This window comes from Taudactylus pleione, unplaced genomic scaffold (genome assembly GCF_031769625.1).
Source record: "Taudactylus pleione unplaced genomic scaffold, aTauple2 ptg000186l, whole genome shotgun sequence".
NCBI classification, from domain to species: Eukaryota; Metazoa; Chordata; class Amphibia; order Anura; family Myobatrachidae; genus Taudactylus; species Taudactylus pleione.
The window spans coordinates 5,352,966-5,374,096 of NW_028284588.1; the positions used below are offsets into that span (position 1 = coordinate 5,352,966).

Consider the following 21,131-nt stretch of genomic DNA (forward strand, 5'->3'; position numbering starts at 1 on the left):
GCATAACCTCTCGGTCGACACCACTGGAAGAACGTATGCCACACGCGATGGTATATCCTCGCGGAAGACGGTTTCCGAGCTCGTAACATGGTACGCACCACAGAGCTGGAAAACCCCCAGGACCTCAGCATGGCCGTCTCAACAGCCACGCCGCCAAAGACAGCCGAGTCAGGTCCGGGTGAAGACAAGGACCCTGAGACAGAAGGTCCGGTCGTAGCGGCAACCGCAGAGGACTGTCCACGGACAGACCCTGAAGGTCTGAGAACCAGTGCCGTCTGGGCCACGCGGGAGCTATCAACAGGAGCGTCCCTCCTTCCTGTTTGAATTTCCGGATTACCCGTGGAAGAAGGGAGACCGGAGGGAACAGGTATGCGAACCTGAACGTCCACCGGACGGACAGAGCATCCACCAGAGACGCCCCTTCGTCTCTTGTGCGAGACCCGTACACCGGCAACTTGTTGTTGTGCCGGGACGCCATGAGGTCGATTTCTGGAAGACCCCACCTGTCCACCAGTAGTTGAAAAACGTCCGGGTGCAGGGACAATTCCCCTGGATGAACGTCCTGGCGACTTAGAAAGTCCGCCTCCCAATTTAGCACTCCCGGGATGAAGACCGCTGATATGGCCGGAAGATTGCGCTCCGCCCAAACCAGGATCCGAGAGACCTCTACGAGAGCCGCCCGACTGCGAGTTCCTCCTTGCCTGTTTATGTAGGCCACGGTGGTAGCATTGTCCGACTGGACCTGCACCGGGTGACCCTGGAGAAACCGCTGTGCCTGCAGGAGAGCATTGAAGACCGCACGGAGTTCCAAGATATTTATTGGAAGCTCCGCTTCTGTCGGTGTCCACATGCCCTGGAACAAGTGTGGACCCGAAACTGCTCCCCAGCCCCGAAGACTGGCGTCCGTTGTCAACAGGACCCAATTTGGAACCCAGAACGGACGTCCCTTGTTGAGGTGGGTCGTCTTTAACCACCACGCAAGGGACAGGCGAACCTCCTGGGTGAGCACAATCGTCTGGGACTTCAGAGACTGAGGCAGCCCGTTCCACTTGGACAGGATCAGGTGCTGCAGAGGTCTGGAGTGAAACTGGGCGTATTCCACCATGTCGAACACCGACACCATGGAGCCCAGTAACCTCATCGCCGAGTGTAAGGACACCCGGCGGCTGTGCAGACAACTGCGCACCCTTGACTGTAAAGCAGAGATCTTGTCCTCCGTCACGAAGATCCTTTGCTGTCCCGAGTCCAATAAGGCTCCAAGATGCAGAATCCTCCGAGACGGGATTAGAGTGGACTTCTGCCAGTTGATTAGCCAGCCGTGCCGTTGCAGCAGTGCAATGGTCAGGTCCAAGTGGTGTAACAGGAGCTCTGGAGATCCTGCCACCAATAACAGGTCGTCCAAGTACGGCAACATGCGGACTCCTTGCAGCCGCAGAGAAGCCGCCATGACCGCCATAGCGTCCTGTATGTCCAATGACACCATGTAGTCCCCAGGTTCCAGCGCCAGAATGATGGACCGTAGGGTCTCCATCCGAAACTTCGGGACCCGCAAAGACTTGTTGAGTGCTTTGAGGTTGAGAATCGGACGATATGACCCATTGGGTTTCTGTACCAAAAATAGATTTGAATAGAAACCCTGGCCCCTCTGGGAGAATGGAACAGGCACTATAACTCCAGCCTGGAGCATAGTGTGCAATACCTTCCGCAGCTCCGTAGCCTTGTTCCGGTCTGATGGTAGACCCGTGGTGAAGAATCGAGCCGGGGGTCTGTGCCGGAAGGAGAGGGCGTACCCGTGAGAGACCACCTCCAGAACCCAAGTGTCTGTCGTAGTGAACGACCAACACCGGGAGAACTGCAGCAGGCGGCCTCCCACCCTGGGATCCCCCAAGGGGAGACCCGGACCGTCAGGCCGCAGGCTTGTCATCTGGTTTGGGGGCCGGACGTCTGGTACTCCATGCCTGTTTCCGGGGCTTGACCGATTTCTTAGGGCCAGCCTGTCGAGGAAACGACTGTGGTTTGGGCCTGCCCTGGGCCCTAGATGACCGAAATGACGATGGTCCAGAACCAGAAGGAGCAGCGGCCGACGGGAGACAAGCAGATTTGGCTGCCGCCAGCGTGGCCACAATCTTATCCAGATCCGGACCGAAGAGAACTTCTCCGGTAAACGGCAACGCTTCCAGACCTTTCTTGGATCTGCGTCCGCCTTCCAGGATCGCAGCCACAAGGTGCGACGAGCAGCTACCGCTGCTAAAGAAATTCTAGACACCAGAGTACTAATGTCTAGAGCCGCCTCGTTGATGTAGGTGGCCGAATCACGGAGATTGCCAATCAACTCCGCCTGTTCGGCCGGACAGTCGGATTCAAAAGAAGCCTCTAATGAATCCGCCCAGCGCTCCATCGCTCTGGCAACCCAGCAAATGGCCATAGCCGGCCGTGCTGCCCCCCCTGCAAGGGAATAAGCGGACTTCAGGCAGATTTCTACCTTGCGGTCCGTAGCATCCTTAAGGGAGGACATGGATGGCATCGGCAATGTGGCACTACGGACAAGACGGGTCACGTGAGAATCCACCTGTGGAGGGGATTCACACTTAGCAAAATAATTATCCGCGAACGGATAAGCCACCGCCAGGCGTCTCTGCGGCTGGTATCTTTTGCCAGGTTGTTTCCACGCCTCCTCTAAATGGTCCACCAACTGACCCGAAAGAGGAAAGACTGTGGCATCGCCCTTCACATCTTTGAAAAAGGCATACTTAGATTTAGCCGCTGGGGGAACTTCGTCCTCAATCACCAAGGCTGTGCGGACCGCCCGAATAAGTCCAGGAATATATACTTTGGACTTAGCATCAGCGTCCTTAGTATGGAAAGGTTCCTGATCGTAAGGATCCAGAATCTCCCCATCATCAGACGTCCCTTCGTCATCCTCATAAGGAGCGGACAGAGACGCCACCGGCCTTTTATGAGGCCGCATCACAGACTCCCCTTGCAACACATCCGACAAGTGCTGTACAGAACTCGTCAGGGAGTTAACCCACGCTGGCTCCTGAGAACCCGGGAGCGGGGAAATAGGGAGACTGTGGGGTACCACCAATTGTCGTGGGAACCCCTGCATGGGTGACGACACCACAGACTGCTGGGACAAACCCATCGGAGTAAACGCGGGCTGCGGAGCTAACTGGCCCACTAAAGCTGTTAACGCCTGAGCGAAACAAGCCCAGGGCGGCTCCTGTACCGGTGCTGTAACCGTAATAGGCCGCGCCATGGACAAACACTGCCGGCAAAGGCCCTCCGCGCTACCCTCCCCCTCCGCTAACGGTACTTTGCACGTGGTACACTGTAGCCGGAGGGGAAAATCACTTTCAGACATGATGGCACCACGTATGTGACCTCCCTCACCAATTAAGTATTAAATAGGCGAGAGACCACCCTGCAGCACCGCACCGCAAGGGCTTTAGCAGAAAGAACAGGGACAGTAATAAAGCTGACAGTTTAGAGAAGAAAAGTTACAGGCAGCGCTAGCACAGTCACATACAATGCAGAGAAATAACAATTCCTGCACTAACAGCGCTGATCACTCAACTACACAGACACAGGGCCTGGTAGGACACAGCGCTGCATACACAGACCTGAGCCACAGCGGAGGAGAGGTATGCGGGGGGACCCAGACCACGATGCTTCCTTCCAGACTTCCAGCAGCGTTCACCATGCGTTGCAGAGAAGATGGCCGCTGAGGAGCAGAGAGAAGCTGGCCTGGGGGAGGAGCGCTGACATGGGACCAGTCAGCACAGTGCAGAGAGGACTGTGTGCAGCGGGGGAGGCGCCGGCTGTGAGACAGGGAAGGCGCGCTCCCCTGGCATGCATTTAACCCCTGGGACGCCGCAGCGCTACCGCTCTGCTGCGGTCCGCTGTCCCAGGGGGTAGTGGAAGCGCAGGTTGGTCGCCTGGCTCCACGCTGCAGCCAGTCCCCAGGGAGCCCCCTGCCTGGGGACTTAGGACCATGTGATCAGCGGGGACCCACCGCGGGACCCCGCTGCTTACCTCTGTCCCCCTTGAATCCGGCCATGGTCCGGAGCATCTGGGGTCACCGCTAGCTGTGACTCCAGACGCCCACCAGCATCCCCGGATCAGTACCGGCGTTCTGGTACCGGCGGGGTGTAGGGAAGACAGCATGGACGTCAGGACTGACTGTCCATGCTGTTCATCCAGATGTGCAGCCACAGCTGCATGAAGAAAAAGCTTCAGGGGCTCTTCTAGCCCCCACTCCAACAGGTGCACCCGACTCCGGCCGGGCACCAAACTAAACTGAGGTGCCTTGGCCCGGGGGCGGGGTATAGGAGGGGGACCTAGTGCATCCTGGGAGGCTGAAAGCTTAACTCTTTGGTGCCCTGCGACTGACGTCACACCTATACCCCCAAGGTATCCTGTGGATACCCTATGGACCCTGAAGTAGAAATTAGCTATTCATAGCTTTATGGCTCTCAGGTACAGGTAACAGTGAAAATTCCTTCCTATATACATGATTCAGGGGGAAGGTAAGATGTAACTTTTTTGCGTACTCTCCTCAACGTCCCTGCTATACAGTATAAATAAAAAGTACCTACAACAACAGAGAACCCATTCTTCATTATGTTGATGAGGATTATTTGAAACATACATGATGAGAAGGGTCAAATGTTACCTCCTAAAGCAGTTACCAAATTGTACATATTTAATACAGGTTCACCAAACCTAATGCACTTAAGCACATCTGAAAAACCAGGAGCTGCATCTGAAGTTCTGGGACACGTTGCTTGCCATTATGCTTGGCAGAAGTTAGAGGTAAATGTAATAATTGCTAAGTAAATAAGATTACTTGTACTTTATTTGAAAGAAGTAAGCCTTGACAAATCTCTATAAAATCAGTCAAGGCCATTCTGGGCAAAACACTATATAAGCAATGTTTGCAAATATTTCAGTGAACATAACCACAAGCTCCGTTAGTGCAGACAATAATGCATTACTGGCTCTACTGTTTGTAAATCATTGCCAATTACCTTTCAAAACATTAATATTGTAATACGCTGATCTGCACACTATAAACCCAAGCCCATATGTTTCACTAGCTATCATCTGCACACACAGGAAGGTACATACACATACTTCATTGAAAACACCTTTGATCTCTACAATTACACAAGACAGAAATAACTTGTACATATTAGAATGTATGTGCCTTCTTTTTCAGTTAAATATTGAGCAGCAGAAAGCGATAACAATTTTGAAAGCTGGGAGCACAAGAGTGCACATCAGAGTTTTAAGCATTTACTTTATCATGTGCATGCAGCATGCTGAAAGGTGCAGGGCATACATAATGAAATGAACTGAAGCCGTCTGTATATCAGTACCATGTCGCCTCAACAGCAGGTGGCTCATAAGTTTTATAAATAAAGTGCCAGTAAGACTTCTGCTGCAATCAGCTGTAATGTGCTGCAATTCTGATAGCCATCTGCCCTGCAATGATTAGCATAGCGTCCCCACAAAAGGAAGATCATCTGAGCACAGAATAAATCACTAGTGGAGAGGGGAGGCTGAAATGTCCCTTTGTCTTACAGTTTTAATGACTAATTAGAGGCTCTTTGGCAGTGATTTCGCCGTGCTTCTACTTTCATGACTCATACTTACACATATTAAACAGAATACATATAGCCCTTGAAGTAGCAAATGAGTGTCATTTACGACACGTAGAGTAGCCTGGACTGTTGTTCTTTACTATTTAAAGACATAGGCTGGAACACAGCTACAATGGTACCATTACTCTCCTTGGTGCCACAACATTATTAAACATCTTAAGTAATTATTTTTCTCAAGTTAAAAACGTGTATATTTTATCATATATTCCATATATATTGGTATAGAATAGATATTAGTAAAATTAAACTGAAAACCACGTTTCCTCCTTAAGTATGATAGAAGAGCTTATACTTGTGATGGACAATAATTATTACAGAGACAAGTTCCTATTGCAAGAGTAATGGCACATTAAACTTGCCTTGTATATTCCCTGCCCAGGTCGTGCTTTTAAGGAAAGTTGAACAACAAATTAAATGCATGCATGTACTTGTATTTTGTCCATTGCTTGTTATCGGCCATTGTAATGGGAATGCAGAAAATGACTGCTGAAAGCCATGCTGAGTGCAGTGATTTTATAAATGTATCAGGCATTGGATAATGGTCAGACATCAGGAGATGGTCAGACATTGCATAAGGTGTTTTTAACAGACAGAAGCTAAGAAAAGGGCAAAGATCAATGTGACCAGACATACTTAATCCTGAATCAACATAGTCTTACCTACAGTTAATCTGAAAACATACACTATAAAATAAGTTGTTGTTGAGATTTCCAAACATGACCTTTATACCTGTTAAAATGCTTATGTAGGAGTTTTTCTCCTATATAAACTGTAATTTGTCAGTATAGAATCAGCCTTTTGCTCAATGTACAAGATTCCAGCTCCAAGGTGTTGGAGGGGCTCCTGGGAAGGAAACCATTTATTTTCTGAGTAGATGATCTGACAAGCAAATTAAGTGTTAATAATTTACTTTTTCTTTTACTTTGTAATAAATGTCTTTTTAACTATTTGTTTGTGTGGCTTGATTAACGTCTTTGTATCCAAGAATCTTATCTTGTTCCACCGAGAACAGCCACCATATGAACTTTCATTATTTTAATTAATTTAATATTCAGAAAATTGCAAGAAATGTAATAGTTAAAATAAACTTGACCAAATGAATCCAGTTAACATAAGCCTTATGGATATCAACCGCTAGGGAATTTAGTGACAGTCTGTTCCACAATAAAAGAAACCAGACAACATGTAGTGGCTCTGTTGTGTATGTGTGTGTGTATATATATATATATATATATATATATATATATAAAATAAATAAAACTTGATTAATACTTTCTGCAAGTGATTATTATGGTCTAGTTAGATCCGAAAATCTCCAAAAGCAATGAAAAAACAATAATCACTGCGCTGGTAATATTCTCTACCTAGTAAATATTTGCAATTCGTTTTGATCTCTATTATATAAACAGGAGGCTTATTTAATCATACCTAAAATAGGTTTTATTGAAAACATAAATATATGCCTCAATAAAAAGAAAATTCACATAAATCACAGCAATAATCTCGTCAAACAATAATACCCAATTAAATAAAAATATATATGGAATATATATAGAGAAGCTTAAGACACTATAAAAAATGACTTATTAAGCTATCCAGAATCATGTATCACATCAGGTATGTTTTTGGTATGATTAAATAAGTTTTCTGTTTATATAAGAGAGCAAAACTTCCATCAAGCGAATTGCTAATAGTTACTAATGAGATATTACCAGCGCAGTGATTATTGTTTTTTCATTGTTCCATAAAATGGAAGCTGCTTAAATCAATTTGGCAATGCTCTTCAGGTCCATGAAAAGGAGGGGTCATACTAAACTAAATTAGCTTTTGTAGTGCTAATTGGAGTTCCCAGGGGTGACTCCCAGGTAAGCTGGCTCTCAATTTGGATGTATTTCTGTATGCGGCTATATCATGAGGCCTTACAACAGATAACACTGTACAACAAATTAATACTTTTAATTTGTTTACTTTCTAAAAATAGTCATACATTACTAATTTGAGGTCAAGAAAAACTAAAATGATTTCAGAATGTTTTTACTAGCTCTATTTTTTGGGCTACACTACTTGCACTATACTGTATGTACATTAGTAATATGGTCATAGTGAAAAGCTATTTTAAAATAATCTGATATTTTCTTGATAAAAAATAAACAGTTGTTTTAATTCAATCAATCACAAATAAGAACACAAAACGAAACAAACATACAGCATACGAAACAAACATGCAGCATATGAAAGTACTATCTAATATAGGTGCCTATTCATGAGGGTGCTTTCTCTTGTCGCTTGTACTCCTCTTCTGGGGCATCTCTTGTCATTGTCCAACAATAGTGATTCACCTACCCTGATATCTTTGTTCCATTGCTGAAATGTCTTGGTGGAATCGCCCACTATGCTTGTCACTCAGTGCACCACAGTTATCTTGTGTGGGTAATCCCGTGAATCGCATATATTTGAGTAGGGGAGGGGACAAATAACTGATTAATTTAATTGGGAAATTAGGCCCCGCCCCTTCTGCACGAAACGCAGATTGCTGGTAAGATTCTCTCCATTCTGCCCACTTCACTAGGAATACCCCTACATTGTCATAAATGGGCTATATCTCGGAGCTCAGAGCTAACAGAGTTTTAAATGTGAAATTCATTCTTTGCATGCTGAAATCAATTAGAAGTAACTATTTTCACATCGGAAACATTTTCATTGTTGTGCAGTGTAATTACATAGGCCAGAGTGGGCACTATTATCATGTAGTGTAAGAACTCCCGGTATCAGAGAAGCCGTGAAGTTGTCTGGCGGCTTACCATGAACTTATAAATGCATGCAACAAATATATCTGAATTTATATTACTATATAGTTTTCATGAATTGTTGCAGGTACAATTTAGTGTGCTGGAGAATATTTAGGGGATACTCCCCTTTCCGTTTTTCTCTTTTTCATTGTTCCGCAATAAAAGTCACACACATACTAAGAATTAAAAAAATTAAAAGACACACAAATATGGTGCACATAAGCAGTAAAAGTGAAGCAAAGATTGAACTTCATCAAATCATTATTCTCATCTTATGACATATTATATGCATGCAACCACTATTAACAATGCGACTTAAGAGGAATTTTAAAAGAAGTGTCTTTATAATTCTGTAGGTTATACTACTTTAATGGTGAGTAAAGAAACATATTCTACTACAAAAAACTATGTACGTATTGCGTGTGCCTTACATGTCTGCCTGGATTTCGACTCCACAAGTGCAGGGCTCCATGAAATGCATGCGCCAAAATCATAGATTTCTCAGGGCTAAACTGACAACCATAAAATCCCAAAGTGTTGCCTCCAACTTCTCCAACACGAACCTTTATTTTAAAGAGAGCACAAACAAATTTAGAATTTTAGTTTACAATTTTCTTTCTAGTTAAAAAGAAATCTGAAACATAACGAAAATTAGAACACAAAGAGATCTATAGTGTGCAAAAAAAACTTTTCTGTAAAGCTGCTCTGTGTGACACAAATAGAGCCTCCACCAAACTCTTAAATTAACACTTTAGAATAGAAGATAGTGTCCAACAATAGCGCATTCACAAGTGTCCACCAATTGTATAAGTTATCTTACACAGAAATTCCACTCAGAAGCATCTGATTAAGGACCACAAGGTCTGAAACGCGTTAAGCTGAGGATCCCTGCATGGTATCGGTATTGACAATTACCTGACCAGGAGTGGAGAAACTTCCCGGGACTTGTGGATACCCACTCCAGCTACTACCATCGTGGAAGGGTGATTGTGAAAAAGATAGTTAGCCTTGTGTTATACACCTGGGATGTGGTGATAAAAATAAGCATATATCTTTAAAATGTGAGTGCATTGTATGAATAAATGTGTTATTTGATAGAAAACAATATTATACTAAGTGTTTCTACCTTTACTCTTTTTGAGATACAAAAACGTTATTTGAAGATTATTTTGGAATAAAAGACAATAACCTGTATGGAAAAAGTACTAAGTGGAATTTCTGTGTAAGATAACTTATACAATTGGTGGACACTTGTGAATGCGCTATTGTTGAACACTATCGTCTATTCTAAACTGAAACAAAAGGAGTTAAATATTAAGTAACCTTTAATTTCTTTTTACAAACTAACTTAGTAGAAGACTAATTGCACACAATCACTTACCTCACAGCAACTGTTTGGTAGTTACACAAACTGTCCCTTGCTGTAACTGCTGTTTTCTTTTCTTGTTACCACTGATTGTTAAAGGTAGATGTAGACCGATATCTCCATATTTTGAATTAGGGTCTATATCATACTCTCAGAAACCGCTCCAGCCCACTGGTACATTCAACCAGGGACTACAAGAATAGAAAAGCCAGCAGGTACAATGATGGAAAATATGCTGAATTGGTAAAAGAGAGGTAAGTAATAGGGCAAAATCATACTTCGATAGTTAATTAGTGTTGATATTTTAGTATACTTGTACTACATAAATAGTGAACCTGAAAAGATAAGGCATTCCAGATAAGCTTTAAAAACTTTTGGAGTTACTGCTAACAAAATGCAGTGTGTGTAAAGCTGGGTACACACGTATACAATTGTCGGACCGTTATTTTAATTTCGAGACGTTCGTTTGATATCGAAAGTGTATGCACCTTCGATAAGGTTTTGTCGGCTGAAAACTGGTCACATCAAAGAATCGCATCTTATGTACAGTTTAATATTCAGCTATTTTGACCAAGCCAGATCGGACCAAAAGTGCAGTGTGTATGCACCTAAGACTGTTCTTGCGACCGTGTACACCAAAAAAACAGGGCCTCTTCTGTGGGTGTGTATAATTAAACCAAGTCAGTTGGCTTGCTACGTACTCTCTTGTAAACTGGCCTCTTTGTTGATGTAAATATTTGCACCTTTTTTCACTTGTTATAACTGTATTTTTGCCCATATAGAGATACAAATATTATTTAGGCAAAACTTTGTCCGGACTTGCTGGGAAGTGTAGTTCCACAACTACTAATGCAAGTGGAAGTGGCCAAAAGCATACACCCTGCACCATAAACTTTTCCCCAGCACATACACTCAATCCATTTCCCTATTGGCAAAAACTGTATGTGCTGGGGAAAAGATTATGGTGCACGGTGTATGCTTTTGGCCATTTTCACTTGCATTACTAGTTGTAGGACTACATATCCCCGCAAGCTCTGATACAGTTTTTGCCAATAGGGCAAATGGATTGAGTGTATCAGAGTATGCTGGGATATGTAGTCCTACAACTACTAATGCAAGTGAAATTGGGCAAAAGCATACATCCTGCACCATAACCCTTTCCCTAGCACATAAACTCAGTCAATTTGCTCTATAGGCAAAACTATCAGGGCTTGCTGGGATGTGTAGTCCTGTAACTACAGATGTGTCAACATACATCTTACCTCAATGTGTGCTACAAGTCGCGTTAACCATAACGCATGAACGCCGTGCAACTCGGTAGCGCAGAGCGTCTTTTCCTGCAACTTATTACCTTCAAATGTGTCTTATTCTCAAAGCAATGCGAATAGAATGCACAAGCAGTTTCTGGTGATTAAAATAATTTGCGGCAAGCCTATATCATGTGTGCGACTGCGGGTGTATCTGCATGCGATATACTACGTTACAGTGTAGCATTTTGCGTTCAGACACGCCACATTTGAGGGTGAAAAGCTGCAAGAAAAGACACTCAGCACTACAGAGTCACACCATGGCATGGCGTGACTAGAAGGGCCATTTAACGCATAAGGAAGTAAGATGTATGTGGACACATCTGTACTTTGGTTTTAATTCTGTAACCAACCCCTTTGCAGCTCATTATGGTAATTACTGGTACACTTACTGCGAGTGCAGCCCGGAATAGAGAGAGTGTGTACATAGGTGCAATCATTTTCTTTCGATATTTCAGCAGTCTAGAAAGGATGGTTGCAAATATGAATGTATAAGTGTTTACGCGCGTGTCGGGACATCTGCTTAGGAGTGAAGTCGATCGAAACACTGCATCGAAAGAGTGATTGTACAGTTGTATACCCAGCTTATATCAGCAACTGAGCTTTGATTGAACTAGTCAAAGTAAATGTGTCTACACGTGGGCTGCTCGACGAGCAACTGTATGGTGCAAATTTTGCCATAACCATAACTGGCTAAACCTGTCTGCTTGGTACTCAAATGGATTTGCCAGATCTGAGAGTGCGCCATGGTCAAATCACTTATCCTCTGTTCAAATCCATATTTGACAAATCCTGAAAAGATTTGTAACTGGATTTTTCACTCATACGTGCTGAAATTTGCGGCCAGCTAGAGCGAAAACAAATTAATTAGCTGCTACTGTAATATCACACTATACATGATCATTTAGACAATGATAGATATTACCAGGTTGGCTAGAAATATATACTTTATTATTAAATAAACTCAGAAATGTCTGATTTGAAGTTTACAACTTAATTTGGAGGCCAAAACACATTTTAACACCTAAATCTAGGACTATAAATATATCAATGTCAGTACAGAGAAATAATAATAATTTATTTGTACATATCAAACAGATACTTATATTAATTTATTATAGTACATGTTTAGTAAAAAATGAATTAATCCCCGCCCCTCCCTACTACTACTACAAATACAAGGAAAAAGTCAGAAAAGTTTTCTTGCTGTAAGAGATTTATTTCGCCTTTCCTTTTCAACAAACTGCTTCAGATGGGATCTTAGTCATCACATGGCACAGGTGAACTAGTCACCTAATGCTGTTTTTCAGTATAAAGCATTATGCTGACACTTCATTATATATTTAGCTATAGAAATAAAATGTCACTAAAAACAATGCCTTATAGTTTTAACACAATCCAGTCATCCATCTATATAATAAGCGAGAAAGTGTGTGTGTATGTGTCTGTTTGTTCTTTATGCATGGCCAGAGTCTTGTACCTACAGATGTGTCCTTGCTCATCTAGCCTCAACACGCCATGCAGTACGATATTCCTGAGGTGAGTGAGCTGTCAGGTCCTGTGCAACTCTGCTAGCATGAGGTGTAAGTTCTGCCGAAAATGCATCTAAGTCACAACCTGATGCGGCTAGGATGCACCTGTCATGCTCCAGCCCTTAAAAACCACTCTCTTACATCTCCGGTGTCTGTCCAGGCTAGCGCTGAGGTCCGCTCACGCTGCACATTGCTCCCAGCTGGTACTGAGCTCTGTCTGTGCTGCTCCTGCCCCGTCCGCTCAGTGTCATGTCAATGAGCATGGATATGGCTCTACGCAGCCCTTTTGCTCACACAGCGTGTCACGAAAGCTGCACGACAGAGTTCCCTCCTAAACCACAGTATGGGCGCAGCCATGTTGGACTTCCTCCACTCAGCGCGCTGCTCCCAGACCAGCAGATTGCAGCATCCAATCCCTCGGGTTCCTCCCCTATAAATTCCATTTTCTGACTGGTCTCTGTTGCCAGTACGTCACTTCTGCTGAAGTTATAGCTCTGTGCTGAGCTCCCAGGTACTCTGTATCTGAACGGTTCCAGTCAATATGTTTCCAGTTCCAAGTCTGGTTACAAGTCTCCATTCCATCTAACACTCCAGTCTGGTTTTACCACAGAGACTTGTTTCTATTTGCCTCCATCGGTTCTAACCGCTATCTCCAAATACCGGTTCCATCCGAAATCTCCAAATACCGGTTCCAGTCGATATCATCAGTCAATCAAGTTCTTCAATTCATCAATATCGCTCTCAAACCAATCCAGCATCATCTATCCTAATCTGATTCAGCCCATCTCTTCAGTATCATATATCCAGTTCCCACTCCAACCTGCTGTTCAACAAAAGACATTTACATTACTGTCCTCGCATTCGGGCCCATCATCCTCTACAGTGCGTATACCTCCTCACATCATACATGAGGAAGTCCTGACTCAAGCCACCCAGTTTCATCCACACCTTCCAAGTCTCCTCTTCAGTCTCTCATGTCTGTTCCGACCAAATACAAACCTCAGACGTGACAGCACCAGGAAAACGTGACACTAGTCTGTGTGTGTGTGACATACCATAAAAGGAACTTGAAGTGGAAAAAATGCTGTGGTCGCTACTTCGTAACACTTTGCATGCTGACTGAGAGACTCGGGGTCTGATTCAGCAGTGCACACTAAAAAAAGAAAAATAACATGCCTGGCTATAGCAGGGTCTCACAGGACTAGACAGGCCAGGAGGGGCTGTTTGGTGTTAGTGAGGACACATCTGTAGCTCCACCAAATTTGGCATGGTGGTGTAGTTTGACCAGGATTAGGTTTTTGGCTATGTTTAAAGTTTGTCAGGGACATGGCGGTCTACATGGTGCCCACGAAGTAGGGCGTGGAGTCTCAGATTTTAAATTTCGGTTTAAGCTAGCTCGCTCAAAATGTCTTCCAGTGTCTAAAACTGTGCTGATCTGAAGGCACAGGCTGATATATACCAGTAGGGGGCAGGCAGAGCTCCACCGGTAGAGAAGCAAATTGGAGGATCAACTGTCACACTGCACCTGTACTCACAGTTACTAAATTCCTCCAAACACATTTTCATATGCCATGGTCTCCAATGTTGGTCGGCAAAGATTTCTGCTAGACAGTGATTTCTTTTTTGCAGTGATTTCTGAAACTATACTTATTTCTGTCCTGTAAGGCACTCTACTCCTGACAAACCCCATTCTAAATTGTCAGAGAATGTGCCTGCCTGTCATTTACTTCTAAATTGCATTGTTATCCAGGCGTGAATGACTTCTAGGTTCCTTACCACATTCAAACTAGGTTTAATTCTTTTCTCATCTCAGCCTTCAAAAGTGTGGTCCTTTTCAAAGACCATTCACTGTTAAAGCATAACCAATGACTAAGGGGTATATTTACTAAATTTAGAGTTTTTAGAAGTGGAGATGTTGCCCATAGCAACTAATCAGATTCTAACTATTATCTTCTAGAAAGTGTTAGATATACAATGAGTAGAATCTGATTGATATGGGCAACAACTCCAGTTCTAAAAACTCTCAGTAAATAGAACCCTAAGTTTCAGACTAACCATGTTAACAAACAGTGGATCAATGGAATTGACTCAAAAGCTGTTTCATTAACAGTATTGGGCTATTCCTTTGTTATTTATCAATTAAACAGGCAAAAGGTCTGGAGTTAATTCCAAATGGCATTTGCATTTGGAAGCTGTTGCTGTGAACCCACAACATGCGGTCAAAGGAGCTCTCAATGCAAGTGAAACATGCCATCCTTAGGCTGCAAAAACAAAAACAATTCAACAGAGAGAAATAGCGGGAGTGACCAAATCAACAGTTTGGTACATTAAGAGAGAAAAAAAAAAGAAAAAGGAATGCACTGGTGAGTTTGGCAACACAAAAAAGCCTGGCTATCCATGGAAGACAACAGTGGTGGATGATCGCAGGATTCTTTCCATGGTGAAAAAAACCCCTACACAACATTCAGCCAAGTGAAGAACACTCTCCAGGAGGTAGGCATATTATTATCCAAGAAAAGAGAGGAATATCTCAGGTGCTGGGGGAGAGTATAGCAGCAATCTTGGTCATAAGCTGATAAAAGGGTCTGTTCCACAGTGCTATGCCTAGACTGTCCCTTACTCTGGAGGAGTTTTGTATGCTCAAATTAAGTAAAATGGGTTCCGTTTCAGTTGTGCAATGACATTTTATAACACGATTCTGGAAATCACCACCGACTGTACAATCCATCTACAATTGGCACAAGAAATTTGAGGCAACTGGATGTCTGTGTACTGTAAAGGTAAAAGCCCTGTGGACTGCGTGCAACTGATGAACAAGTGGAGCATGTTCGCACCATTTATCAACGCAGCTTGAAGAAATCTACAACTTGAGCGAGTTTGTAGTTAAAAATTCCACAATTGACTGTTTGGAAATTTTTGCGGAAGCAACTGCAAATGACTCCCTGCAAACTGCAGTTATTGCAGAGTCTAAGTGACGAGGACAAAATCACACGTCGGGCAGGAATGCATGAGCGTTATTTTATTGAGTGTCTAATTTCAGCAACAAGCCAACATTACACACCAGTGGGAAAGTTAAACAGAAAGTTCACATTTAGGGAACTGAACATCTGAGATCAACAGTGGAACATGTGCAGGATTCCTAGAAGGTTCTCTGCTGTGTCATGTAAAAAAAAGTGTATGCCCATTCATTTTCCAAGAAAAAAATTTAACAGTAGCTTATCTCCATATGATTATTAATTGGTAAATGCTTCAACTGTACACAGACACTGACAACTTAATTTCCAACAAGATGGAGCATCATAACACTGAAGTTCTAAATTACCTCGACTAAACACTAAGGTTAGATTGGCAGCGCAAGAGATGCCAACATGTCTCTCTTACGCTGACTACCACCAAGTCCTGATTGATTAACCAGTGACTTTTTATTTACGGGGATATGTCAAAGTCAAGATCTTCATCCCTCCCCGTCCTGTTAATCTCAATGATCTGAAACAATGTACCAAAACCACTACTGCTTGAGTTGATTCAGACATTATATTGCATGTTTGGCAATAATTAGACTACCGTGTTGATATCTGCCATATGTCTCAAGGTACACACATCAAAAATCTGTAAGTTGCTGTAATAAACTTCCAGTTTCTCTCATAAATATTTGTTATTTATTAAATTGTTAAAACTGTATTTCTTCTGTAATAACCCTGTGTATGGCAATATCAGATGGGCTACATTTGCTCTGTAAAGACATATTAGCATCAATTTGTTTACATTAATTCCATTTTGTACATTTAAATGTAATTGTCATCTGTGTCTTACAGCATAGGGCTCTTATACAGGGCTGAACAACCTATATGTACTTTTCTATTTTCAATAGACTTTGGTGTTCTCTGATTTCTTATGACTTGGGAAGGGCAGAGCTGTTACACATAATTTATGTTGCCTCATTAAGTTATTTGCATAACAAACTTCAAAGTAGCACCAGAAGCTCCACGGTTTTGTGATGTCAAAAAACATTAAATTTTACTTATATTTCTATGTTCTCTTTTACACTCTAGCTCACGGGTTCCCAAACTCCGCCATTACAGTCCAGGTTTTAAGGATATTCATGCTTGAGCGCAGGTGACTTAATTAGTACCTCAGTCAATTTGATTTAACATCTGGGCGCAAGCATGGATATCCTTAAAACCTGGACTGTGACAGCAGAGTTTGAGAGCCTCTGCTCTAGTGCATACTGTGGGCACTAAAGAACACTAGCACACAAAAGAGAATATAATTTACTTTCAACTGGAAGAGTATACATTATAAAAGAAGTGTTGAAGGTCTGGGAGCAGATTTATTATGTCTTGGTTCTCCAAAGCTGCCAATGATCAGTGGCTTTGACCAATAAAATAAAAACAGCAATATCAATTAATGTTAACTCAGGTTGTTTAGCAATAATTACTATTGTGGTTTGCAATCCATCGGTCAAAACCGCTGATCACTGGCGGCTTTGGGAAACCGCTGAACAGTAAATCTATCCCCTTGTCCTCGTTCTTAGTAAATTTAACTAATACAAGTCATAATACAGTCAGTTCACTTGGTGCTTTGTATATATACCAAGGCTATTTTCTGTCCCAGTCTGAACCTAGCTGTTATTCAGGGGAGAAACCTCTCCCGCTCGCACATAATTCAAAACCCCATGCGGATAATTTAAAACCCCATCACGATTCCTGCTGGAACAACCATGTGTGTCCTAAATATAATTGAAATTACAACTTTTTTCCTGTTCTTCATGGATTCTGGTAATGAAAAGGGTGGGGGTGGGGTTGAAAATGTGGCAAGTCACAAAAGAAGGACAGTTTAAAGTACATAGTAAGTACATAAGTAGTGATGGCCAAGACCAGGTATTTTCCCCTAGACAAATGTTTGGAATATTTTTATTAAACTGTCTTGTACTGCACTTAAAAACAAGCACCCAAGTGTGTGTCTTTATAAATGTCCCTCTGTCTCTTAGGTTGTTTTCAAAGTATAATGTGTCAGTTTTATAGTCAAACACCCCAAATACAAAACCTTCAGAGAATACAGTGCTATACATGAACTGTATGCTAAGCTGTATTACCATGTGCCCAGAGCATTAGAATGCTAGCAGATACAATTGAAGTTTGAAGAGACTGATGGACAACCAATTTTAATACTGTTTATGTATTTTCATTCTCCTGTGCCCTGTCAAAACAACATCGCCTATAGGATCCCAGATAAAAATGGCTTGCAGCACTCACAATGAACGCCTATAAATGGATAAAAAGGCATACAATGCTCTATCATAATACGCCATAAACTAATTCTGTCTGGTTTGCAACTGACTATTTTCACAACAGATAGCCTGCAAGCAAGCTGAAATTGAGTCCAACAGAAATAAAACAACTGTCCTTATATGTTTGCTCAGACATGACTGCACAATATATTTAAGCAGGCAGCAGACTGAAACATTCCAAATAGAAGAATTAAGTGTTGCACCCTTAGGGACATATTCTGTGTCCATTGATGGCTTACAGTGTTTTTATCCTTGAAATAAACTAAAGCCTAGTGTACTGCACCAGTGGATGACTTCCTCAACAAGTCAACAACATTGGAGAACAAAATTATACTTCAGATTCAAGTTTTGGATAATTGAATAGTCACATTATCTATTTCACTGAGGTTGCCTTTGTGGACAATCCTGGTGAAGCATTGTAAGCTATATAGATAATCTTACAAGTTATATTTTTTTTAATTAACAACTTTGCTTTTTACCCGGGCCTGCAGGTAGTGACAGGAGGTTGGTTTATCAAATGTCACACACTGAATACAAACCACAGAAGCCAAAGTTAAGGTTAATGGATAAAACAAAGAATTTAATTGTCTAAGGACTGTACTTGTTAGAATACTGTTCAACACATTCAAAAACAGGATACAATGATCTCCACTTTGATTTGCCCCTAAATAGAAAACACACACTCTTAGACAAAATTGCTCCTTTGGAGACCTGCTTTTTAGCGCTGTCCTGCAAAAACCATAAAAGTTTGGGAGGTATGCCTACTATCTTTAGTGAGGAGGTAGAAATGTCTGCTATTTAACTTGGGAATCTAAAGGTGGGTACACATTAGATGATATGTCGCCTGTATCCAAACAGGAGAATTCATATCAAAATTCTATCACACCACAAAGTACTATAACCCATATCTGGAAGCACAGTTTATATTTAAATCGCCAGATGTAGTGTGCATCTGCATTTTCCCCCTTCTTTCTGCATTAGAACTACAGGTCTCAGCATAGTAACACCTCTTATTGTGTTTGCATTAGGATGGTCAGCCCAGCCCCCCTATTTTCCTATGTATGAGAGGAAAGGTACACTTGAGACCCCCTTCTTCTGGGCTAGCACTCCTACCACCTGCCCCAGGGGATTTTAATTAGTATAGGTCCATTGCAGTGCAATACACACATTTAATAGGCTCTATTAAAGGTAAGTCCCAGATACATTTATATAATGTGTCAGTATTACGAATGCTAGTGACCCACCTGATTAGGGTCACCGTGACATGGTAGGTGGGCAAATTTCTTTGGGCAAATATGTACTAAGACCCTTATTATAAAACCATGTTAATTGTTGGAGTTTATTCTTTATATTTTGATTATCAATATTCTTAGTGCTTAGAGTGTGCATCTGCATTTTCCCTTTCTTTCCGGATGTTTACAATTTTTCAGACTTTATTAAAAAGTTCCATAAAAACTCTCCCCACAGAGGGTGCATGTAATCCTTACATTGGCCAGTGGTATATTAGCCGGAAAGATATCAAAATGAGCTCACCAAACCTTCAAGGAAGCCAGATTCTCTTTATGGTATTCCCAGCCTATGAGTAGCTGTTCTCCCGGGACCTCCATGCAGCCGAAAACGCTAGCCTTGTTATGTCCTCCAAGTGACTCCCGCGTGCAAGTGCTGCCGACTTTTACCACTGCTCCTGTTGGATTCAAAGCACTCCTGGCTGCTAGTGAGCGCTTCCACCTGTTGCCTACATACTGTACACTGCCTAACCAGAAATGAGAGGTTATTGCTGGTCACTCAATAGGAAGTAATGGGGAAGCACTGATTGGCTGAGAGCAGATACTCTCATAGCAACCGTTTGCTCTCAGCCAATCAGCGCTTCCCCATACAGTGGGGGGTATGTCTTACCCGGGAAGTCCATCAAACTTTGAAGCCCTTAAGACAATGTGTGTTTTTTATCAACTGCAGTGCACTAACATGGAATCAGTACCTTGGTCAGCCCAGATGTTTCCACATTGTCCCTTGGGAGTGCCCTATATGAGAGAAGGACAGGGCGGCCTGGCATCTTGCCAAGCAGCGCCTGGCTCTGCAACACTGGTAAGTCTGAGTTGAGGTACAGATGGGCTTCTTTCCGTGCATCTTTGTACCTTCAAATGTGTCTTATTCGCACAGCGATGCAAACAGATAAGACAATCAGCTTCTGCTGATTAAAATGACATGCAGCATACCTATGTTCTCTGAGCGAGTGCGGGTGTATCTGCATGCTAAACACTATGTTACAGTCGCTGACACTAACGTAGCATTTCGCATGCATATACACCCGCACTCGCTCAGAGAACATAAGCATGCTGCATATCATTTTAATCAGCAGAAGCTGCTTGTGCTATCTGTTAACATGGCTGTGTGAATAAGACGCATTTAAAAGGTAACAAGATGCACGAAAAAACGCTCAGAAACTACCGAGTCATGCCACGGCATGGCACAACAAGAAGGGCTGTTTAACTCGCCAGGAGGCTAGATGTATGTGGACCCATCTGTATCTAGTTCTCTGACTCAAACAGAGAATCTGTGCAGCTGCAAGGGGAAAAGTGAAGCACAGCAGTATGCACTGGGTAAAATGAGCATGCAGACAAGCGCTAGTGTTGCATTGTGTGCTTTTTTCACCTTTTCTGCTGGATGTCTGAGGGGCATTGAAGGATTATTTGAGATGGTCTAAACCAGAGGTTCCCAAATGCAGTCCTCAAGGCAACCCCAACAGTTGAGGTTTTAGAAATATCTACAGCTCAGCACAGGTGGTTAAATTAAATTTACCTTTTTTCAAGCTGTTGTCACCTGTTGTCAAGCATGATTATCCTTAAAACCTGGACTGTTAGGGTGCCTTGAGGACAGTGTTGGGAACCTCTGGTCTAAACGCATTGGAGGGAGATATGGGGAGGTCTGAGGGGCACTGAAGTGGCATGTGAGGTGGTCTGGTGGGCATTGAAGATGCATGTGTGGAGGTCTGAGGGACACAGGAGGTTGCTTAAAAGCATGTGGGGAGGTCTAAGGGGCATAGGCGGTGGTCTAATGGCATGTGGATAGTTGATGAGGAAAGATTTAAATATTACATAAAATGCTAGAAATTAGTGCCCACAACTTACAATACACCATACAGCTGTAGCGACATGCCACAAGCGTTTGCTCTTCTAAATTA

General features: G+C 42.8%; 1 protein-coding gene across 2 annotated transcripts in view; it reads right to left on the reverse strand.

Moving 5' to 3' along the window:
• ELP2 (elongator acetyltransferase complex subunit 2) overlaps positions 1-21,131 on the reverse strand; it is a 175,751-nt gene that overhangs the window by 51,523 nt on the left and 103,097 nt on the right. For both annotated transcript variants that reach the window (XM_088476287.1, XM_088476288.1), the window contains exon 11: positions 8,887-9,018. In XM_088476287.1, coding sequence (XP_088332413.1) covers positions 8,887-9,018 — 132 coding nt within the window. The remainder of the gene's footprint in view (positions 1-8,886; positions 9,019-21,131) is intronic.